Consider the following 23,335-nt stretch of genomic DNA (forward strand, 5'->3'; position numbering starts at 1 on the left):
CCGAGCAGTAGAGACAGCAGTCCTCCCGCCTTCCTAGAGCGGCCGGGTCCTCCAGCATCCCACAGTTCCTTGCGCGGCGGCTCCTTCCGGCGGCGGCAGCGTGTGGCGGCGCGGGGAGCAGCCATGGCGTACCGCGGGCAGGGCCAGAAGGTGCAGAAGGTGATGGTGCAGCCCATCGTATCCTTCCTGCGGCCGGGGGGGAGGACCGGGAGGGCGGGGGGGGGGAGCGGGGTTATCGTGGCTGGGCCGAGTCCTTAACGCCCCGCTGCAGAACCTCATCTTCCGCTACCTGCAGAACGTGAGTACCGGGTGAGGGGACGGGCGGGAGCGGGGTCCGTGCTGAGGTGAACCGGGGCCTCCCGTTGGGGGGGCGGGAGCAGAGCCGCTCGGTCCGGGCTCAGGCTCACACAAAGCTAAGGCGGAACAAGGCCTGATGATGCTCTCCGGTGCTGGGCCCGCAAAAGTGGTTCCAAGCGGGTGTCACACCCTAAAAACCGTGTGAGAGACACAGCTCCGAGTGCTGCGGTGGCTGTTGGTGGGTGGAATCACTGCATAGAGCAGAACTGCTTGGGTGGGTTCATGTCCCGTTTGTTCCCTTCCTCCTCCATCACTTTGCAGAGGTCCAGGATCCAGGTGTGGCTCTATGAGCAGGTGAACATGCGGATAGAAGGCTGCATCATCGTGAGTATCGTGATGTCCTCGTGGGCTTGTGTAGATTGGGGGTTATGTCTTTCACATTCACCAAGCTATTAGTGTCAGGAAAACCTAGTGTTGGGGGGGAGTAGAAACGCTTCATGTTTCTCCAGTGAATAGTCTTAGTGGTCAGGTCAGCGTAGGTAATGGTTTGTGTCCTTGTTGAAGTTTAGACCAGGGTCCTCAGCTCCCTGCCTGTTTTATCCCTCATTTTTAGGGCTTTGATGAATACATGAACTTGGTGCTGGACGATGCGGAGGAGATTCACTCCAAAACAAAGTCCAGGAAGCAGCTGGGTAAGCCCGTGGGGGGTGACCTGGAGCCTGAGCTTCCCTTCAGCCACACTTCAGAGCACAAAACACACATCTGGGAGGTTGAGTTTGGGGTACAGGGAGCAGATAGTGGCCAGGTCTTGGTTCCTGGGCTGGTGGTTTTGGTTGAGAACCTGTCTCTGTCCCAGGCGTGCTTTTGTCTTCCAAAGTGACAGCATTGGGGCTGCATAGGCAGCTCCCAGCACCTGGGGCACTTGCTGTGGTGTCATCAAATCAAAGTGGGAACCACCAGGATGCTCGTATTTAATCCTCCCTGACGAGCACAAGCAGCAGTATAGGATGAGCAGCAAGTCCAGGCTCTTGGTGGGGACAAAGCTGCTGCTCAGACACCCGGTGCAGGAGGGGAGGTTGTGTCTGATGTGCTACAGTGTGAATTGGGTCTGTGGGGTTGCTCACACCCAGCAGTGCAGCCGTGTGGGGCTCTGTTTCTGATCAGAACCCGGTCTCTTTGTCGTGGAGGTGACCTCTCGCAGTCACCTTGGCTGGTGTGAAATGGTTTTTGGAAGGTATGAGGTTATTGGCAGAGTGTCTAATTTCCTTTCTCTGTGTTGCAGGTCGGATCATGTTGAAAGGGGACAATATCACCCTGCTGCAAAGCGTTTCTAACTAGGATGTGTTGTTCTTCACTTAGAACAACGGTTCTGGTGCTTCAGATGGAATAAAGAGCTGGTGGGAGCAGGGCCAGCTCATAGAGAGGGCGTTCTGTATAGCTGGGGTCACTGGCAGGGCTGAAACCTGCCCCTGCCCTTGTGTCAGTGATTTGGGTTTTGTAGTTTGAAACAGCGATGATGTGTATCACAAATAAACGTTTTTCACAGTAACTGTAAAGGGAAATCTGGTGGGTTTCTGCCTCAGGCCCTGCCCTGAGGAGAGAAGGGGGAGAAATGTCCTCAGGGTGATATTTCACTATGGATCCGTGATAGATGTTTGTGTGTTCTGGGATGTTCCAGCTGTGTTGGAACAAGGTGGGCTCCTCTATAAGTGATGTGTGGTCCTGCAGCTCACATAGCTCTAGTGAGGGGTTTGGGGCTGGGCTGTAGGAATGCAGCATTCCTAAACTTCACTGGTAGGCAAGCTCCTAAAATCACTTGTGTCTTCAAGTCGGGGCAGCTGCTTTGGATTAAATCTCTCTTGCTTCTTTGGGCAGTCTCTTGATTAAATAAGTTGGGATATCAGATGTATTGGTTGGGTTTTATCATGTTGGTTTGTTTTCATCACCCGTTTGAGGATCTGGTTGTTCTATTTAAGGCCCCACAAGAGCTGAATTGCTTATTCCATGGAGCAAAGCGATGTTCCCTCACTCATGTGGGACTGTTGGCCCCTCTACTGCTTTTCTGATGGAAAGAGAGAAAAGGAAAGGTTTGGCTGTAATTGTTTCTCAGGGACCAAGGTGGCTGGGATGGTGATACATTAATCCTGCCACAGAGGCTGCACCAGGTACCATATAATAAGCTTTTGGTATTCCAAAACTTAAATTTGTGCATCACTTTAAGCCTGAAAACAGAGCACTGCCAGGGATGGGGCAGCCACAGCTTCTCTGGGCACCCTGTGCCAGTGCCTCAGCACCCTCACAGGGAAGAGCTTCTGCCTAAGAGCTCATCTCAGTCTCTCCTCTGGCAGGTTAAAGCCATTCCCCTCGGCCTGTCCCTACAGGCCCTTGTCCCAAGCCCCTCTCCAGGTTTCCTGCAGCCCCTTTAAGCACTGGAGCTGCTCTAAGGTCTCCCCTTAAGGAGCCTCCTCCAGCTGAACCAGCCCAGCTTTCTCAGCCTGTCCTTTGAAGTAATTATTTCTCTTTCCAAATGTAACTTTACAAACAGTGTATGTTTAGAAGCTTATTTAATGGGCTGGGTTGCATCATGTCGCTTGGCTCCACTTTTAATCCAGGGCCACTGGAATAACCCTGGCTCAGAGCCTGCACGGCTCCGTCCTCCTTCCACCTCACACGTGGCTGGCGAGCGGCTGCTCCTTGGAGAAGAGCTGGATGTGAGGAGCAAACCCTGGTTCTTCTCAGCAGCACTGCTGCCAGCTCCAAATTGTGCACTTGGAGTCACCGTAATGCCTCCTAAAGCTCCTCTGCTCCGTGATAGCATCGAATTAGCACCAGCGAACATCAATATTGGAGGAGGTTGATGATGGGAGGAAGGAAGCTCAGGGGTAATCAGCTCTGAAGCATCTCACGATAAGGTACCAAAATGGGCTGTAATTACGTGCGTGGGGGAGTTGCAGAAGGAAAGAAGCTCCCCAGCAGGAAGCCATGAAAACGGCACATAGCCTGCAGGAGAGTCCAGGAGGAAACACAGCCCCATTGTTTGAGGAGCTCTTGGCACTCGAGTGCTGTGGTCCAAGAACACAGCTTCCAGGCATTACCAGCCCAGCGACGGGCCACAAAAACAATTCCAAACTGGCTTCCCAAGAAGCACTTGTCTGTCCTCATAAAACCACACCACTGACTCATCTAAACGCTTGCTGATTTGTTTTTAACCCCGAATCCTTCCAGCTTCCTGAGTGTTTCCAAGCTGCAGGGAGCGGGAAGGTAACGTCTGGAGGGAGCTGCTTGGAGCTGTGCACTGCCAGAGAGACTCAAAAGCTCCCTGCAGAAGAGTGCGGTAGACAGAAGAGGGTGCTGCGGTCTCGGCCACCTCCCTGCCCCTCCGGCCGAGTGTCACAAGAACACCGAGTTCCCGCAGCATTCAAGCAGCTTTCCTGACTCCCAAACAACCTGGAAGAGAAGCAGGGCGGTGCGGGGCTGCCCTCCGATGGGTGACGGGGTGCCCGGAGCTCCTGGGCTTCCTGCTGCGGAAGGGGATGAGGAGTAGAAGGTTCTGGTTTTGGCATTGAGGAGGAGCAAGGTAGAGTGAGCGCTTACAGCTGGGCTCTGTGCTTGGAGAGCTCCCCTCGCTTGGCTTTGCTGCTGCCTTGGTGGTTGCTTTTGCAGACGATCCTTGATCCTTTCCTTCTGTACAGGGCTGGGGGTGATGGGTTCAAGGCTCCTTTTGAAGGTGCCTTGAGGTGGGATTATGAGGAGTGCCCCAGTGCTGGGTTGGGGTGCTAATCCCATGCTGGAGTGTTCCTGCATCTCTAGGTTTGGAGGAGAAAAGTCCCTCAAGCCCTGCTGGCACTTGGGGGGGATCTGTCAGCTCCCAAAATCCAGCTTGGATAGCATCCCACCGCACCCCAAATGGCTGTTTGCTAGGAGCAGAGCTCTCTCTTTGTTAAAAACAAGTGATTGAGACCTGCTTCTGTGCCAGTGCTGGCCTGGGGTGTGTAAGACAGAGCTGGTGCTCCAGTGGGAGAGGGTTGGGGCAGGTGAGAGCGTGCTCACATCCAGATGGAGCTCTGCAGTGTCTGAGGTTTCTCCTTTAGAGGTGATCCCACCTTTAACCAGCCCTGGAAGATGCTTTGAGTAAATGTTTGTGTCTTTTCCCTGCCTGTGGCTATGGGGTTCTGGGAAAAAAGGCTGCAGTTCTTCCCTTCTGCACTGGGAATTGCTTGTCCTGGCCCAGCCCCGTCCTTCTCCGTGCTTGTGAAAGAGTCCCCTGAGGAGCAGGCGCAGTGGTCCTGCCTTTCTGGAGGGGAGCATCAGCTCTGTGGTTCTTTTGTAGGATATCGTGATTTATGGGATGGTTTTATGTGTGTTTGAAGTTCAGTTTGAACCTAGATCCCAGAGCCAGGCGCCTGCCTGCAGGTTGGTGCCTTTCCTCGCTCTTCAAAGGCATTGCTGCACCTTTGCTCAGGGATGCAGGGCATGGCCTGTGCTGGCAGGAGCATCACAAACAGGAGCAGACCCCTCCTGTCCATGGCCACTTGCTGAGCTTGGGCTACCATCAGCATTTAGTGTGTTTGCAGGCCTGTGCCCTGTGAGCGTCTGTGGAATAAGGTGGGATGTGTGGCTATACAAGGGGAAAATCTCCTTTCCCGTGCCCTGCCACCCTCCTTGAGCCCTTCTCACCACCTCCTGCTTTAGTGCACGTTATCAGGGAACTTATTTCAAGTGCTGGTATGTTTTAAGGCTTGTGTGCCTAAAAATAATAGCATCAAACAGACAGCAGGGGAAGGTCAAGGACTCGAATGGTTTAGAAGCTGTCCCCTTAGGGCACCATCGGAACATGGAAAACCCGTGTGGAGGGCAGAGGCAGGAGCCCGGGATGCACTGTGCTGCTTTCCTCTATTCCCTCCCTGTTCTTATGCTGGCGATGGAGCCCTTTGGGGTTGTTTTCACCATTTCCATGGGCAATAAAGCCGATCCCTGCTTTGGCTGTGAGCGGGGTGGTACCAGGAGGCAGCGGGATGCCAGGCGCAGAGGGGCTGTGGCCACGAACTGGCTCCAGCAGGTTCTGTTGGTGGCAATGCCCCAGTCCTGTCTCCATTGGCAGCCCACACACAAGGTGCCCAGCATGGCAGCAACACCCCCCCCCACCCCCGTGGGGCCTTTTCACATTCAGACCCACCAGGGGCATCATTGCTATTGTTTGGAACAGCGCTTGGAAAGACGGAGCACCGGGCGCTGTGCCTGCCCTCGGCGGGGACGCTGCCACACTCGCAGCTCAGCCTGCCCCCCGCGCTGCTGCCTCGCATACCAAGGCCTTCAGTGTGGAGCTTGGACTGGCCTCGCTGCCTCTTTCCATGCCCCTCACCCTAACCTGGGCTTTGTTGCCCTATTTCCTATGCGTTTCTGAGCTGTCGCATCGACCCCATCACCCCAAAGACAACCCGGTGCTTTTCCTCCCTCCTGTGATGTTTAAGCCTGATTTCCCCCACACTTGTCTTTGGGATGTGTTTGTACCCAGCACAGTTCTCTGGCCTTGTCCTGAACGATACCGGTCTGTCTGCAGTGGGAAAGAGAGATTGATGTTTACAGCTCTGCTCCGTGGGGCAGGATCTGGGGTCTGGATGGGCTGGGACACAGCCACGAGGTAGCTCCAGGTTTGGACAGCTTGTTTGACTGTATTAAGAACCAGGATGCTCGGGTCCTGTTCTAGGATGTGCCTGCCTCACTAAGAATAGGTGTCTGAAGGCTTTGCCTTCCTGCAAGGACCAGAGCTTCCAAAGCAGACTGCCCTTCCCTGTGCATCCAGCCCTGATCCTGGCTGCTGCTTTACCTTATCTGCCGTTCTCCAGCCTCTTGTCTGTGAAATAGGAGCAATATCTAATAGTCCCCGGGGGGGTGATGGCTGATGGCGTGGTGTGATGCCCTCAGCTAGCTGAGTGGAACAGCGCTGCGTGCTGCCTCCCTGCCGCTCCTGCTGCCAGCAATCTGGTCCATCCATAAAGCTGAGTGTGCCAGGGATGTTTCCCTTCTGCTCCCTGTTGAGTGGGTTAAGAGTTAAGGAGGCTGTTCAGGAGGTTGCTTTTCACTTTGTAAACTGAGCTAAGAGGGAGCCAGGTCCAGGAGAGGGATGGTTAAAGGTTTCAAGGGTTGCTTGGCTGTGTTTTATACATGAAGTTGCTGCAGAATCAAGGGGAGCTTTGCCCTGGCCATGCTCTGTGTCAGCACCAGCACCCCTGGGCTGCTCTTGGGGCCCCTCTGCCCCTTGCAGGTGTCGGGGGGGGGTACAGGAGCAGCGCCAACGGGAGCCACGCTTTGGTGGAGCCGGGTTCGTGCAGCAGGTACCAGCATCCGCTCTCGAGAGGGCTTTGTTGTGAGCTGGGTTCGGAGCCCATCCCTTTATCGTGCATCAACACCAGAGCCAAATTCACATCGAGGAAGTGAGATAAGATCCGAGCCCAAGGTGGGCTCCGAACGGGGTGCGTGAGACAAGCACAAGTCTGGGGGGGAGAGGGAAAGGGGGGCTGCGGTAGGAGCGCTTTATCTGAGAGGAAACGGCGCTGTTCAAGGGGGGGCCGTGTCCGTGTGTGCCTGCACATGTGTGTGTGCACGGAGCATGAAAGAGCCCCCGGAGCTTCCCGTGCGCACCCAGGCTGGGGCTGGAGGCTCAAAGGGTCCCCAGGGATGCAGGGATCCTGGAGAAGGAGCCAAAGCAGCTCCTAGAGCCAGGGGGTGCAGTCTCCAGGGGATGGATGGGTGCCCTTGGTGCAGGCTCCTCAAGGGAGGAGGCATCCCCTTGCTCCATGACTGCTCAGGAGAGGCAATGCTGCAGTGCCCGTAATCCAGCATCTCTTATCTCGCCTTCTTTTATTCCCAAACAGCTTCCATTGATCCCCAAGCAAATCCCTCAGTGCTTTGTCCGGAAATTAACCTTGGATGCATTTGGGAGGCAAGGTCCATCCTCATCTTCTGATTAGAAGCAGTGGGAATTCCCAGCGTTAAAGCACAACCAAACAGGCCCAGGTTGAAGTTATACCTTTTATCAGCTGCAGTTCTTCCCTCTCTTCGAAAGCCCCAAGCCTGGTGTTTGCTCTTGCAAAGCTGAGCTTGGTCTGGGGCTACCAGCAGCCTGAGATGGGTTTTTCCCCCTCGGAGGGTACCCAGGGAACACTGAGGTGCATTGATTTGGGCAGTGGAGGCTTCCTCCCCTTCCCGGCTGCTGTGAGCAGCCTCATGCTGGAAGAGCATCCCTGGGGACAGCATATCTCTTCCCTGCTCCATCAATCTCCCAGCCCACCTCTGGCACCGGAGGGCTCAGCTGTGGGCTGGGAATGACCCCCGGCTCCTTCTTCCTCCGCCAGCCTTTGCATAGCACCCACATTGATTTTACATAGGAAGGAGCTATGCAAAATAAGCTTCTGGGCTTGGGGTGCTGCACAAACAGCAAAGGGAGGAACCCCAGGGCTGTGGCATCAATGGTACCAAGTCCCTTTTCCTTGGTACTGATGGAGAGGTGAGGCTTTGCTATGGAGTTTCCTTGTCCTGCGTGCCTGGGGAATGTCAGTCCTGAGGGGATGCTGGGTGGCGAGAGGAGGAAAGGGAAAAGTAGGAATGGTGCCAAGTGGCCATGGGGCAGCTCCTATGGATCCAGAGAGGGGAACAGCAACCAAAGCCCCATCCAGCAGCAGCTCCATCCTGGCGGCAGATGTGGCTTCAGCTCCCATCGTGAAAGCAGGGTGGGTTTATCCCCCTCACCCTGGTTTGCTGGGGGGGGGCTGCAGGGATAAAACCCTCCCTGCTCTCACCCCATGTCCATGGGGCACAGGGGGGGTGTCTCTGCATGCTCCCATGGCCCAGCAGGGTGGTGGGGCAGGAACCATGGAAGCTCATTATTTAGTGTCCCACACACAGCGCCGGGCTGGCCCTCGGGAAGCCTCCATCCACTGCGCGGCTGGGATCTGCATCGAAAGCAAACAATGGGATCCCCAGAGACAACAATGCCCCATTGTCCTTTGAAGCCAGAACAATGAAACAATGGACTGCAGTCTGCTCCCTTTATTCCCAGGCATCCCCCCCCCCCCAGCCCTGTCGTGCAGCCCCAGCCACTCACACCATCCCTAAGGATCCTCATCCCTTTGCATCGCTCCCATCCCTCCACCCCAGGGTGAGCCTTGGGGTTCCTCGTGGCCTCCCCACCCTGAGAGGAGGAGGAGGAGGAGGTTTCTTGCAGGCTGTGATCCACCAGCGGGAAGGGATGGGAAAGTCCTGCTGGATCATGAGGGCTCTGTCCCGGAGAACAGCAGCGCTTTGTTGTCACCCAGGATGGCCACTTGTGAGCTCTGGCCGTCACGGCATTCCCACAAGGTTTCCTGGTGGATCCTCCTCCTCCTCAAGGCCTAGGAACTCCCAAATGCTCTACAGGAGCATAGGGAAGAGGCAGGAGGGGATGGGGTGCAGGGGGAACCCACCATGCTGGGGGGGGGGAAGCAGGCAGAGATGGGGTACAGGGGGTCTCCAGCACCCTTCAGGAGCTGTAGAGCTGCTTTCCTCAAGCTCTGTTCCCTGGCTGCATCCTGCTATCCCCAAGGATACCCCTGAGCTGTCCCTTGCATCCCTGTGGGTCTGCAGCCCTCCTGAAGGGCACCCAGTCACTGGGCAGTGTAGGGGAGATGCCATTGGGTGCTCTCCTCCCTTCACTGGCGCCCAAAAAGCAGGGATAGGGAAGAGCCAAGGTTGTGTTAACCAGGGCCTGGCCTGCTTGGGTAAGGGCTGAGCTCCCGGTCCTGGCTCCGGGAGCCCCGATCCATGCCTCTGCTTCCCTGGCGCTGTGTCAGCACTGAGTTGGGGTCCCATGTGCCCTTCTCCCAGTGCTCCTTTGCCACGGAGGGGATCCCAGTGCCTGGATTGGGGCCAGGGGACCCTGGTGTCCCCAAAGGCCACCACCAGCCTCCTCCTGCCCTCCCCGGGGGCTCCAGCTACCTATGGGCAAAGCAGCCCACCTGAATAGGTAATGAATGGAGGAGAGGAAAGCACCCGGAGCGCATTGTGTTTCCAACGGGAACAATTGCTAAATACAAATCACAGCGAGCAAAGGGGGAGAGGGAGAGACAAAAGCCCGAAGCCCAGCACAAAGGAGAGGAATGAAATGGGAAGTAAAGTCAAACAAAAAGGAGCCGGGCTGAGACAAAAGAAGGGAACAATATCCCCGAGGCAATAGGCTCCTGAACAATGGGGACAGTGACAGCGGCACAAAAGGCACAGTGTTTGCGAGTAGACGTTATCTCACACAGCCACTGGCAGGCCTGGCCCTGGCGCTTCTATTTTCAGGGATGCTTTTGTGCGGCGCTGAACAATGTTCCTTGCATGGCTGCAGATAGGGACGAGGGGGGTTTGGGTCATTCTTTCCCTCTCTTTCTTTTGCCTTCCCGGTGCCAGCTCTGTAATAAACCCAGGTTCAGCCCTTGGGAGAGCGGGGCAGAGCCAGGGGATGGCTGGGCAGGGACCCGCCGGTGCTCAGGTGGATGAGCATGGGTTGGTACCACCTCCTGCGAGGGGCAGGCTGGGCCCCTATGGCAGCCGGTGCGAGCAGGGTGGTGCCTTGGGTGACTCACATCCAGCCCCAAGCTTTGCTTTTGGCCGGCTCAAAACCGGGCAGACCAGAAAGATGGCTTTTCCCCGGCTGCTTTTGTTCCCAGCAATCAAGCTTTTAACCTCTTCGGTGCCCTCTGGGATGAGACCAGCAGCATGGGGCTCGCCTCCTCCTTGGGCAGGTTGCCCATCAATTGCCCTCCGAAGCATCCCGCATCCTCAGCAGCCCCTTGGGATGGGCCATGGGAGCTGGTGTGTGGCTGCTCCTATCAGCCAGGCTTTCCCGGCCCGTGATGGAGAGTTCGTCTGGAAAACGGGGGCATCTTGTGTCCAGCTCTTCCTGGAAAACCTTCCTTTGGGGCCTTCCCAGTTGTATCCCAACGTTTGGTCCTGTCTGGCTGCATTGTAAAGCCCAGGGTCACGCTTGTGTGGTTATGAGGGGTTGTTATTGCAGGGTGTTGTCAAAGCACCCGATCTGCAGCACCCAGACGCTTTGTGATGCACTTGGACCTGGAGTGATATTCCCACAAAGCACCCATCCCATGCTCATGCCCTTTTCCTCTCTGGTCCCACACTTGGAAACCCATCCCTCCTACCCCATCCCACCATACCCCGAACCATGGGGGACGTCACCCAGGTACCATAAGTGACTTGGAGGAGGAGAAACGAGGGTGCTGTGAAGATGGAGCCAAAGACACCCCCATATCGGCGCCCATCTCCCCAGACACCCAGTGTGAGCAGATGGGCTCCGCTCGGGCTTTGAAGAGCTGCATCTTCTGATATCGATCATGTTATCTGAGGGTACATCCTGTTGCTAAGTTTGGCTGCTTCCTCCCTTTAACAGCTGTTTGTGCAGCCACAGCTGCTCTCACCCTGCACCATGGGGATGCTGTGTGATGGGGGGGCCTCACTGCTCCCAAAAGCGGATCCTGGGCTTTGTTTGGCAGTGGTAGAGCAAGCTCCCATGACCCAGAGTGGGGTGTTTGCAGCCCCAAACCACCCCTATGGGGGCTGCATCCCCGGAGTGTGAGCAGCAGGTTAGGAATGGAGAAGGCTCCTTAAGAGGAGACCTGAGAGCAGCTCCAGTGCCTATAGGAAACCTGGAGAGGGGCTTTGGACAAGGGATGTAAGGACAGGCCAAGGGGAATGGCTTTAACCTGACAGAGGGGAGACTGAGATGAGCTCTTAGGCACAGGATGATGCTCTTTGGTCTGTGAGAGGTGAGCACACATGTTGCTCTGGGCAGCCCTTTGTGGCCATCACCCAGACCTCGGGGCTGGAGCTGCCCCTGCTCACGCTCTGCCCGTGTTGGGGATTTCTCTCTGTCTCTTTCTGATACAATCTGGTGAAGTTGGAGCTCTTGGCTGCAATTTGCTGCTCTTTAAACCCTCGCTAACCCTTAACGTCCTAATGACAGCAGTAATGATGCTCCGCGCATCCTGCCGTGCCACCCGTCTGAAGATTACACTCGCTAATTAATGAAGCCCCGACCTCCCCCTTCTGCTTCCCTCGCTGAGGAAGAAGAAATCACTGCGAGTCTCTTAAGAAAGGACATAAAGGCAGGGAAATCCAGGCACCAAACCAAGACAAATGGGGATTTGGAGACAATCCGGGCCTGTGTGACCTGAGGAGTGGACCAAGAGGGAGAAAGGATAAAAATGCCAAGCACAGCCCGGCCAGAGAAAACAACCGGCAGTTTCAAAACCCGGGCAAAGAAAAGCACCAAGATGAAGGGAGTGACAAAGCATCAAAGGGAAGAGAAACCAAAGGCGTCGGAACAAAGGACAAGCTGGAACAAAGGACCAAAGAGGGGAGAACAAAAGCACTAAATAGAAAACAAAGGCAGGGGACAAGAAAAGCCCCTCTGTGGGGCTGAGCTGCAGGGTCCCTGGGTGGTGCTGCGGGTCCCCGCTGGAGCCGGGCTGGCGGAGGGTGCTGGAGCCCAGCATCGCCTTTGAACTGGAGGCAATGGGCTCGGCCTCGCCATGGACGGCTCCCCGCATCCCGCTGGGTGGTCCGGCCATCCCGTCCCTCCCCATGTGTGGCTCCGGCAGAGCCTGCTCAGCATCACCCCCCTGTGCCCTCTACCAAACCCTCCCTGCCCCATCGGCTGTCCCAGCCCCATGGCATGGGAATGGATGGGGATGCTCCCAGGAGGCGGCTGCATCCTCCCAGCCTGTGGCTTTCCCATAGGAGAGGAGCCATGGGCCGGCACTGTGTGTGTGGCTGGCCTGGTGCAGCCTGCTGGGCTGGGCTCCGGGGACCGCAGTTCCCATCGCCTGGATTAGGAGCAGCAGCAGCATTCAGGTTGGGAATAGGGATAGTTGCAGAGATGCGATGCTGCTTTGTCTCCTATTCCTCTCAAATCCCTTTTTGGAGCTGAAAGTCCCCGGTGGGGTTGTTGGTCTGGCTGGGTTACCTACGCTGCCGTGCAGGGGGATGTGGTGGGTACCCGCAGGGCTGGGTGGCTGGCATGGGGTGAGGATGGTGGTGGTGAATGGGAGCCCCACTGGGGCTGGGGTGCTTGTAGCTGTGATGATTTCGGAGTGGCCGCTGATTTCAGTGTCAACCTGACAGTGAAAATCCCCCTTCCAGACCCAAAACGCGGTCCCTGCTCTGTTCTCCATCACCTGCCCTGGCCAAAGCCACCCTCCTCCCCCAGCACATCACCCGCAGCAACATGCAGGGACGGGGCCAGGGCAGTGTTTTAGCAGGGTTTGTGCAGGGTTTCACCACGGTGTGTGAGCACTTTCATCCTGGGCTGTGCTGCAGGGACCGTTCCCATCGTTCCTAAACGTTCCGCCCAGGTACTGCTGCTCATGCACCGGCTGTGATTCCAGCTCTGCCCTCCTGCACCATCAGGATCTGCTCGATCTTACTTTGCTTTCTGGACGAGCTCTCTCTGAGCGTTGGCTTAGAACTGAGCTGCTCCGAGTGCGCTCCCCATAGAGCAATCCTGGAACATCTTGGTTTTATTATGGCCAGATTAGAGCCTGTTGTGCTGTGGGCGGATTCGTTTGCTCAGCCCCGACTCCCTGCAGTAGCCGGGCACTTCCAGTGCTGGGGAAGAAGGCAGCACGGAGCTTCCAGCTGCTGGGAATGCCTCTGAAGTGGCCAGGATAAATCGTGGTGTTTGGGGGGAAATCATTTGTGGGTTAATTCTTTGGAGCTCCCCCACCACCCTGCTGGGAGCCCATGAGGGGGATGCTGCCAGCTCGGGGGTGGTTTGGGATGCGCTGCTTCCACAGCCACGGTCCCCAGTGTATGTGGCCCAGTGTATTCCCACTTTAAGCCCGTAGGAGCTCTGCCAGGGAGGTTGATGCAGGGAAAGGCAACGCTTGGGATGCATGGAGCAGGTACAAGACCATTGTGGCAAGCTGCCCATCACCAGGGATGCAGAGGGCTGGGAGAGGCAGGTCCTTGGTGCGAGCATCCCTATGGACTATGGAGCTGGATTCAATGGGGTGAACTGAGGGCAGCCCCAGAGCCACTGTGGTTCTAGGGGGTTTGGGTATTGTCGTATCAGCTCGGGTTTAATGGGCTGCAGATGTCTGTCTGTCCATCTGTGCGAGGCCACAGCGTGGGCCCCCTGTGCGTGGGGCTGGGGACACGGTGCTGGTCCCATCAGGAGCATCCAGGCTCAGAGCCTCTTGGCCTGGGGGCTTGTCACCGGCTCTGCTGATTGCAGGGCACCTTTTGGGTGCTGTCCCAGCACAGCTCTTCCTTGCTGAGAAGAGCAGCACATCCCCTCGCTGCAGATGGGGACAGCCTGGAGATGCCATCACCCCACATGCATGGGGGGATCACAGGATGCACAAGGCAGGTCTGGAATTGGAATGTGGGGAAGATTTGGACCCCATCACCCCCCCCAGCAGTGCATGGCCAAGGCTCCTGTGTTGCTCCTCTCCTTCCCCTGGCCCTGCTTGTGCTGCTACTTGCCCAGAGCCTTGGTGCTGCTTCTTGGGATGCTCTTGGGGTTACCCCAAGGATAACATCGTGCTCGGTGGGGGGGGGGAATGAGATCCCCCTCTTCCACCATGTGCTATGAGGGGGGGGGCTGTGATGGGACCAGAGAAGGGAGGCAGGAGAGGGACCCAATGAGCCCAATCATTGCAGGGTGGTGAGGAGCTGAGCTGGTGGCTATGGGGGGGATGCCACCTCGGCATTGCCACCATGGCAGTGACCTCACCAACAGCATCAACACCTTCAGCATCCCTGCATTCTCATAGGGGAGCCGGTGGGGGGGGGGGTGCTGCTGCCTGGCAGCACCCACATTGCTCCCCATTAGCAATCCCTCTGCAGCTTTCCCAGGCTGGTGAGGAGCGAAGCACATGCCCATTCCCAAACAATGGGCCCCCACTTCCGTGCAGGAAGCAAGGTCGGATTTGTTCTCCCTGCTTTGCCCCCTCCGGCCAGTTCTAAAGGGGCCAAGCCATTGTCTGAACCATTTCCATGACTCAGTCACCAGTATCCTGCGATCGGGAGGCCGGGATTCGCAGCCAGCACAAAGCAGGAGGCCCGGCTCCATGGGCTCCGGCCCCGGACCAGGGTGGGGGGCTTGGGAAAAGGAAAGGGAGCGCTGGATGTGCCCCCTGCGCTGGATCTTTGCCCCCATCAGCTTTCCTGGTCCCTCCACCCATTGTCCCGGCTTCCTTGTGCTGAGGGAAGCAGAAAGCTCAGGGAGGGAATGCGGAGTGGGAGCCAACGTTGCTTGGAGCATCCAGGTAGAGAGGGATGGAGCAGGAGCTGAGTGAGCCCCAGGAGACCCTGTCTGAAAGGATGGGGACTGTCCCATCGCATCCATCCTGATACCCTGCGGTCCTGGGGCTGCCTGGAAGGTCCTTGGGGTGCCCAGCAGGTCTTGGGGGATGCCCTGTACAGCTTGGGAATGCCCCATGGGTCCTGGGAATGCCTCACATGGAGGTGGAGCTGGGGGTGTCGGTGGTGTGGCTGGAAGTTGGACATGGAGAGGGGCAGAGCAAGGATGGGGACAGGACCCATGGAAGCTCCAGTCTGGAAGGTGATGCTGGCCCCGGGGAGGGGGGGGGACATTCCAGGCCCTGTGAATGCCACCAGGGCCGCTGGGGATGGGGAGGAAGGAAAGGAAAGTGAAAGTCCATCCGGCCGGGCTGTTGCTATGGCAACACGAACAAAGCTCCTGCTCCCCCTTTTTTGGCTCCCTTGTGCTGGTCCTCGGCCCCTTTGTGGGTTGTTTCCCTGTCTGGTTTTGAGGGTGCGATTCCCACCTCCCCCTGCCCCTGGAGCAGCTCGGGGGTCTCCATGGGCTCATTTGTGCATTCAGCCAACGATAACCATCTCCCTCCTGGGACTTTTGGGGCACGGGATGGCACCGGGGGCAGCCAGGACCCCAAAGTGGGGAGGGGGGTGTTGACTGGTGCAGGGAGAGCTGCCTTCATCCTGCCCTGCTGCATGTGTGGTGCTTGGTGCACAGCCCCGGGAATGCTGTGTCCTCTCTGGGCCTCAGTTTCTCCATCAGCGAAATAGGAACATGTACCCCCCAGCTCCTTGGTGGGTTTGGGTCTGGGGGTGCTGCCTTTGCTTTCCCAACGCTGCTGTGTTGGGGTGGGGAAGGAAACTGCTTGGAGTCAATGGGAATTTTCCCCGCTGGTCACACATAAACAGTTCTCTTTCCATGTTGATGTAACGTGATGAAGATTTCATCATGCAGAAAAGACTTTGTCAACATTCATTTGGCCAAACCAGCCTCCTCCTCTCCAGCTGCGGCACCGTTTGGCTCCCAGTGAAGTGGGTTCTTTCCCTTTGGGAAGGCGAGTGATGGCATTCCCATCACAGCCACCGGTGGGATATGGGGTGCACGGGGTGAGCTCCTCACCCAAGGCCCTGTTTCACTGTACATGTTCCAGCTGGGTTATCCAGGTTACCCAGCATATCGACTGCCCACTGCTCTCCCTGCTCCGTGACACCCTCGTGTCCCAGCCCCATGGTGGCCGTGGTGGTCTGAGCACAACTTGGGGGTGCTGTGGGCTTGGGACAAGGCTTTGGGGTCTCTCTTGCTGTACCAGGGCTCTCTGCAAGCCAGGCTTTGTTCCAGCCCCTCGCTGCGAGCCGGTGGGGAAGGGGGGGGTGTTGGTCCCGAGGGTCCCGCGATGCTCCCCCCGCGTTGTCCCTCAGCCTTTGGGGGTGTCCGGCCCCTCCGCAGGACCCCAGGGATGGGGTGGGCGCAGCGCGGGGTCTCCTGGCGCTGTCACTCGAGGGTCCCCCGGCGGGGCTGGGGGTCCCGAGGGGAGGGACGGGGCAGAGGGGCCGCCCCGGAGCCGGCTCCTGGCTGGCTGGACCCGTGTCCCTCCTCCTCTTCCTCCTCCCCTCCTCCTCCTCCTCCTTCCCTTCACCTCCTCCTCCTCCTCCTCGCTCCCTCTCTCCGCCCGGCGCCGGGGCAGCTCCCACCGGAGGCGCTGGGGACATGGAGCGGAGCTGAACCGGGCGCGGCGGCGGAGCCCGCACCGGCACCGGCGGCAGCGGAGAGCGGGGAGCAGCGCTGCGGAGCCGTGAGTGCGGCCGAGGGCACGGCACGGGGTGGGGGGGACACGGCACGGGGTGGGGGGGGGCACAGGCATTGCTCGTGGGGCACCGAGCATCCTCCCGGCTCCCGGCGGAGCGGGGCCGGGGGGCAGCGTGGCAGGACCCCCCCAAAGCACCTTTGCTTAAACAGGAGAAGGGAAAAGGGGAAAGGAAAGGGGGGGGGTAGGACCCGTCCTCGACAACCCCGTCCCCGCTGCAAAGTTAGGGGCTGCGAACTCTCCTCCGAGAGCCCCCCCGCCCCACAGCAGTGCAGGGAGAGCGGCAGGCAAAGGGTTAAGCCATGGGCAACCCCCCGTCGGGGGCAGAGGGTCGGCAGGTAAGGGGTTAAACCATGGGCACCCCCCGCCCTCCAGCCCGGTCTTTGGCCCTGCTGCCGGGGGTTGCTCCCTGGGACCCCCATCCCAAGGTTTCTTGCCCCTTCCAGCTGCTCGCGGTGGGTCCTGCCTGGGGACCTGTGCTGGGGTTCGGGGATGGGGGGCAGCGGGAAGGGGGGGTGCGAGGCCTGCCCCCCCCCTCCCTCGTCAGGGCTCTGGGGGTCAGAGCACGCTGTGCCGGCAACAGACGGACACCCAGGGCCTGCCCGCCGCGTGGATCCGTGGGGCTTGGGGCTGTGTGCGGGTGTTGGGACCCTGCGGTGCTCTGGGTCCCCGTAGCTCGTCCCCATGCGTACCTTGTCCCCATCCCTCATCCCCGCCCGCACCGTGGCACACACGGGACGCCCCTGTCTCGTCGTGCATCTCCTGTCACCTTTCCAAGGCACGTTTGTTGGGGAGAAGCGAGCTCTGCCTGTTGTGACGGTGTTGCTCCGGCCAAACTTGCCGGGTGTTTGTCGGGGGTTGTTGTAACAAGCAGCAGCGATAGAGACCGGGGTCAGCACTAAATGCTGGCACCTAAAAGCGGATGAAGCTTATCACTGAGGTTCCACCTTCCCCAGCAGCCATGCTGGGTCCTGCCCGTGCCTTGGAGTCGTGTGTCCGAGCCATCCTGGCCAGGTTTGGGAATGGGGAGGGGGCTGAAGCCGAGGGGTTTGCACTAAGGGGGTCCCACAGCCGTTGAGCGTTGCAGGGGTTTGGGGAGCAGTGGGGTGGGAGATGGAGCACGGCCCCAGGGACCTCCGCAGTTCGCCATGGACAAAGTTAGCAGTGGGGAAGAGTGAAAGCCCCTGAGGAGCTGCATCATGGCTCGGGGAGAGGATTCCCTGTGAAATGCACAACTGAACACAAAGCTTTGCTGCTTCCCACCTCCTGATTCCCAGTGTTCCGTGCAGGGGGGGTCGGTGCCAGTGGGGGATGATGCCCAGGACACGTTGCAGACCGTGGTTGCGTATTGAGTCTCGGTTACATCTTGTGAAGTACCTTGAGCATGGAAAACACTTGACTTGCAAAGCAAAGCTGGAGAGTAATAGATTTTAGGAGTGAAAAAGGACCATTAGCTCAGCTAATGTGATTTCCTCCATAGCACAGAGCAGATAATATCACTCAGTTACTCTCCTATTGAGCCAATAACTCGTGTTTGTAATTCATGCAATTTCCTTTTAGTTCAATTTAATTTGGTACAGAATCCATTCTGTTGACACTGATACAGTACTTTTTTATTTGAAAGCCTGTGATTTTGGAGGCTTTGTGTTAAAAATAGCCATTCTCCTTTAAAAAACATGGGCAACTAAAGGCAGTTTCTGTATCATTTTGGGGGAAACACATTTTCACCAGCATCTCCCTTGGTGTGTATCTGTTTCCTTCGGGATGGGCAGGGGGCTTGCATCTGATCTGGCATCTCATGTTGGGGTGAAATCCCTTTGGAGCAGGGTAAGAGGAGCAGAGATCCCAAATCTTTACCAACTGTTTTTCTCTTGGTGCCACCGGGCAGCTCAGCTCCACCCGTTGCTGTTTTCACCCCATCTGAATCAGAGCACCCAAATCATCCCTCCCTAAAAGTCCTTCTGACATCCAATTGTGTTCCAGCATGTCCTAGGGGGAATTGCTGGACTTCTTGTCTCCCTGCCCACACATCCATTTTCTGAAGGGTTACCAGGGGAGCCATGCCCTGGCACACTGGGATGAGGGGAGATGGAGCACATCGTAAACTTGCTATGTGCTGGAGGGGGTTTGATGGCGCTCCGGGATGCAGGGGACGGGCTCTTCCCTCGATCCAGCCTTGCAGTGGGTTTATTTTTACACTCCTGTGCTCCCCGGGGCACTTGTCCCTGCTCTCACTGCCCATTCCCTTCCTGGAACCCACTGGATCAGGTCCAGGGATGGGCTGAGGGGTGTTTTGGGGACCTGGTGCTCTGTGACATGGCTGGGGACATGGCAGAGCTCATGCTGGCTGTTGGAGTGATGTGGTCGCTGCTGGCCTGAGCATCCTTTGGGGTGCTGGAGTCATCCTCTGGTGAGTGGATGGGGTGGCGGAGCAAATCCCTATGGGATCCGATGGGCTGTGCATGGGATGCTTTGCTGCCTGCCAGGGGAAGCTGGGGCCACCTCTGCTGTCCCCAGCCATCCCACAGGCTCTGCTGCGAATCCTTCCCATTCCCTGGGATACAGCAAACCCAAGCAAACTTGGAAGGGTTTTGGTGGGGTTCTGGCACTGCAGCAGTGCTGGCAGCTCCTCTTTTGGGGGTCCCATTGCAGCCTGGCAGGGTCGGGGACAGCCCATCCTGCCCGAGCCCCGCTTTGCCTGCCCGTTGCGATGCTGCCTTCCAAATACTCCAGCTTTATCCCGTTGCAAACACTCGCTGTGGGGTCGGTGTCGGGCCGGCTTTGTGCGAGCACGTGGAAGTGCAGGGCTCAGGAAAGCTGCTGCTCCCGAGGACACAGCCAGCCTTCCCCAGGCGGCTGCGAGGGATGCGATGCGCTGTCAGCGCAGCTCCGCTCCGGTTTGGCAGCCCCGAAGTTCCCAGCCAGGCCGATGAAGCACAAAGTGCTTCTTTCCCTCGAGAAATGGGTTTGTTTGAAGCAGAAATAACCCGCTGCGGGCAGGGCATCGCAACTGATGTGCTGGGGAAAGCGGGCGGCCTCTTTTGTTCTCTCCTGCGGCCGCGCTGCTCTGACAAGCCGAGGACCAGTGATGAAACACTTTCATTTCATAGAACCAGGGAGTCCTGAGGCTGGAAAAGAGGTCTGAGGTCTTTGAGCCCGACCATTAACACAGGATCAAGTCCATCACCTCCTTACCCCTCCCCGATGGGTCAAAGCCCCCTCTGCAGGAGGGAGAGCTCTGGACCCGGGGCAGCCCCAGGGCTGGGTGTTCCCAGCTCAGGTCCATTCCAGCATCGCAGCCACCCCTGACAGGGCAGGGCTGGGATCTGCAGCGCTTTCGCTGCTTTATTCTTCCCCAACTCGGTGGAGCTTTTGGGTTCGTTGCATTGAGGGCGGTTTGGGTCACTCGGGCGTTTTGCACGATGCAACACTGAGTTTCCACCCCGTTTTAACCCGGTCGAGAACACAGCAAAGGGGACTCGGGGAGTGCAGTTTATGATGGGTCTGGTGGAAAAGATCTTTTTGTGCTTTACCCCTCATCCGGTGCCTTTTGGGGGGTGACTTTAGGAGTGCTCCTGTGGATGGAGGCTTCTCACTCCGGGTGCTGTGTGTGCATGGGCTCCTTGGCATCGCCGCTGCCAGGGTCCAAGGCATCAGCTTTGGGGTGTTTCTCTGCTATTTGGAAGCGCTGCCTCCTCCTCCTCCCTTCCTCCCACTCTGCTTCCACCTGCTCCAGGGCCACATGTCCCAAGCTGGAACCACTCCAGCCCCAAACAAGGGGCCTTGGTCTGCCCAGCTCGGTGCAGAGGCCGTGCAGGACCCTGGCTCATTGTGTGGAACACCCCAACTGTGTGCATGGGTCAGTGCAGTGTCAGAGGAGGGGATGCAGAGGCTCCATCTGCCTCTACAAAGCATCTGTACAAGTGCACTGGAGCTTATTGGGATGGAGGGAGCTGCTGAAAAAAGCCTCATCCCCATTGCCCCCCATACACCCCAAATGTCTCTGCAGCTGCTGTTAGCTCCAATGTGGAGTTTTCCAAACGGAAAGCTACTTACATGAACGTGGTACCGGAGGGAAGCTCCCTTCCCTGCCATTGCAGCCCTGCAGTGGAGGAATGCAAATTGGGTGATGGCTGGGAAATAGCTGGAATTCTGCCTCTCCATCATTTAATGCTCCATTACCACCCAGGCCTGCTCCAGGCATGTGACCATTAGGGAAGATGTGGTCTGCTGGCTCCTGGTGGCTTATCACAGAGGAAGGAGATAACGTGGCTCATCATTAAAGCCTCCTGAAGACCCCTGTAAGCCCCCAGGAGCCCAGGCCCAAATCTGCTGGTTTAATTGTGCTCAGTGGAGGCAGCTTGGGGCGGTTCATTGTGTTAGGGAGGAGAGAGGATAAGGGTATAAAACAAATGAAAACAAGTGGGGCAGCAGCGAGCCCGGTGGGGGCATTTGAACCTCTTTGCCCATGTAAAATGAGGCAGAGAATCCCAGCCTGGTTTGTGTTGAAGGGACCTCAAAGCTCACCCAGTCCCAACCCCTGCCACGGGCAGGGACCCCTTCCACTAGAGCAGCTTGCTCCAAGCGCCTGTGTTCAACCTGGCCTTGAACACTGCCAGGGATGGGGCAGCCACAGCTTCTCTGGGCACCCTGTGCCAGCGCCTCAGCACCCTCACAGGGAAGAGCTTCTGCCTCAGAGCTCATCTCAGTCTCCCCTCGGGCAGGTTCAAGCCATTCCCCTTGCCCTTTCACTTGTAAAATGGGGCTATCACGAGACGATGGAGAAGCAGGTACCCGATGGCATCGCCATCACTGCAGCAGCTTCTGCCGCCACCACGGTGCTGGGGCTGCACCTTCCACTGCTACCGGGTGAGAGCCAGAAACAGAAACTGTTTGAACATCAAAGTGAACCCCTTGCGTTCAGTGTGGCCGTGTGCTGTACTCAGCACCCATCGCAGCAACGTCACCCAGCACAGCTCTTGGGTGCCTGGATGGATGTGGGTTTGCAGTGAGCAGCCCTCATTGTGCCCCATAGTCTTCCTCTCTAGCTCTGCCTGGCTGTTGCTACCGGTTTGCTGCTGGTTTGCAGGCTGGTGATGTGCTGGGTGGCAGAGCACAGCTGCTAAGCAACCCACATCCCTCCTTCCACCATCCCATGGCATGTCCCCACTGTATCCCTGTGGGGTGCGGAGGGGAGAAGCATCTCTGCATGTGGAGATGACAGGACCGGGGTCTGTGGAGAGGCTTGGGCAGGCACCTTGGTGTCCTGACACTGGGGACATGGGGATACTGGGGCCAAAATGGGGCCACAGGACAAAGCTGCAGGGCAGGATGAGGGGGGTGTGTGCGTGTGAGCTCCCCCCCAGCACCATCCCCTCTGTTTCACCTCCTAAAAGTGAGCTGATGTGGGTGTAGGAAAGGCTGTGCCCTGGCCCTGCCTGCCAGCCCTGCCTGCCTGCTGCTGCCCACGAGGGCGTAGGGAATGCCAAAGCCTGGCTTATCTTTTGTCTGGAACAATAGAGGGCTCGGCCCTATTGTTCTACCTTGCACGCCCAGCCGGAAAGCGGGTCCCCTGGGGGCAGAGGCTTGCACACGAGTGGGTACGGGCAGGGACAGCCTGTGCTGCGTGACCCTGTGTGGGTGCTGCTGCCCATGGGGAGCTCAGTTCCCGACAAGCTGCTCTTTGGGACCTTTCCTGCTGCTTTTTGTTGCTGTGCCACAGGGATATCAGGAGCTGCTGGGTTAACGTGGGGCTGGTCCCCAGGGCTGCAGGCTGCAGAACCCATCCGTACCTGCAGCGCGGGCAGAGGCTGAGCGGTGTTTGCCTCTCGCAGAGGTTGTGATTTGGGTCTTCAGGGTGGCATCAAACACCTCTGGTCCCCCTTGTCCTCCCCATGCTGCCCCAGACCCACCCCGCAGCACTGTGGTGAGCGTGTTCCTGCCTGTTCCTGCCTGTGCCTGTGCGGGCAGAGCAACTGTTCCTGCCTGCAGCTCCGCTAAGCCATACGGGAGCGCACTGGGACACAGCACGTGGAGGCAGGAGCTGCCAAAGCCTCAAGCTTGGGAACCCCGGGGGAAAACGGGATAGATGGGATACAATAGGGAAGGGGGGAGACATGACACAGGTGCCATCGGGCACAAAGAGCCCCTTGTGCACTTGTGGGGCAGTTGGATACCCCGGTGCTAACGGGGACGGCTGCAGCTTCTTGCTGTGTTCTTATTGTGCAATGAAAGCGATGCTGGTGGAGCAGCAGAAACTCGTTCCCAGTCTCTGCTCCCATAGAGGAGAGGAGCCTGACTGCACAACCAGGGTCCCATGGGCTTTATGAGAGGGGAGAGGAGGGATGAGGTGTGAACCCAGGCCTGCAGGATGGTCGAGGTTTGGAGGGTCACTGCGGCTGCATCCCTTGGGACCACTGGTGCCGGCTGCGAGCCCCATTGCTGCTGCAGGATGCTCAGCTTGGGGCAGCACTGTGGGGATGAGCTGCCTCCTGAGCCTGAATCCACACTTTAAACCATGGGTAACCCCAGCACAGCCACCGCAGCTCGCACTAATGAAGGGGAGAAATGAGCCCCAGAGCATTTTCCTTGGGGGTCTTCTTCCAGACTCAGCCAGCCGTGGCTCTTCCGAGCTGCAGCACAGCGGGAGCAGAGTCAGGGCTGCTGTCAGTGTGGGGATGCGATGCTGTGGGGCAGATCCTTCAGACCCGTCCTTCAGGCTGCCTTTGCTTCGAGAGGGGAGGGTGAGGGTGGAACTGGCGCCTCGTGGGGCAGCTCCCATTGCACCAGCATAAAAAGCTGTTGCTGAAATGTCAAATGGCCCCAGCAGCTGGAGCCTCCCCACTGAATGTGGGCAGCAGCTGGGGAGGGCGAAGTGGTTCCTTTGCCCCCCCTGTGTCCAGGCATAGAGTCAATCA

The 23,335-nt window shown here is 57.9% G+C and overlaps 2 protein-coding genes across 4 annotated transcripts in view; both read left to right on the forward strand.

The window, feature by feature from the left end:
* The first annotated feature begins 21 nt into the window (after nucleotides 1–21).
* On the forward strand, nucleotides 22–1,846 carry SNRPE (small nuclear ribonucleoprotein polypeptide E). 2 transcript variants are annotated; one of them, XM_062605588.1, is made up of 5 exons: nucleotides 22–177; nucleotides 272–298; nucleotides 619–681; nucleotides 911–989; nucleotides 1,580–1,846. In XM_062605588.1, exons 1-5 carry the CDS (start codon nucleotides 124–126, stop codon nucleotides 1,633–1,635), a joined length of 279 nt encoding a protein of 92 aa, XP_062461572.1. In that variant the 5' UTR covers nucleotides 22–123; the 3' UTR covers nucleotides 1,636–1,846. The 2 variants fall into 2 exon arrangements, with proteins under 2 accessions (XP_062461572.1, XP_062461573.1); XM_062605589.1 differs by lacking the exon at nucleotides 272–298 and having other exon boundaries at nucleotides 24–159.
* Nucleotides 1,847–2,795: 949 nt separating this feature from the next.
* Nucleotides 2,796–23,335, forward strand: part of SOX13 (SRY-box transcription factor 13) — a 34,352-nt gene continuing 13,812 nt past the window's right edge. Inside the window, exon 1 of one of the 2 annotated variants that reach the window (XM_062605521.1) lies at nucleotides 2,796–3,874. The gene's annotated coding sequence lies outside the window, so the exon portion shown is untranslated. Of the gene's footprint in view, nucleotides 3,875–16,127; nucleotides 16,407–23,335 lie in introns of those variants that run through there. The other variant, XM_062605523.1, reaches the window with a different exon arrangement.

The sequence above is a fragment of the Pezoporus occidentalis genome, unplaced genomic scaffold (assembly GCF_034315485.1).
Source record: "Pezoporus occidentalis ecotype Australia unplaced genomic scaffold, CSIRO_AGI_Poc_V1 ctg92, whole genome shotgun sequence".
Classification (NCBI taxonomy): Eukaryota; Metazoa; Chordata; class Aves; order Psittaciformes; family Psittacidae; genus Pezoporus; species Pezoporus occidentalis.

Bases quoted from the DNA above. Each gene is read 5' to 3' on its own strand.
- SNRPE (XM_062605588.1), top strand. From the start codon at position 124: ATGGCGTACCGCGGGCAGGGCCAGAAGGTGCAGAAGGTGATGGTGCAG. The intron at 299-618 runs GTGAGTACCGGG...ATCACTTTGCAG, and splicing joins TCTTCCGCTACCTGCAGAAC to AGGTCCAGGATCCAGGTGTG. The intron at 990-1,579 runs GTAAGCCCGTGG...TCTGTGTTGCAG, and splicing joins AAAGTCCAGGAAGCAGCTGG to GTCGGATCATGTTGAAAGGG.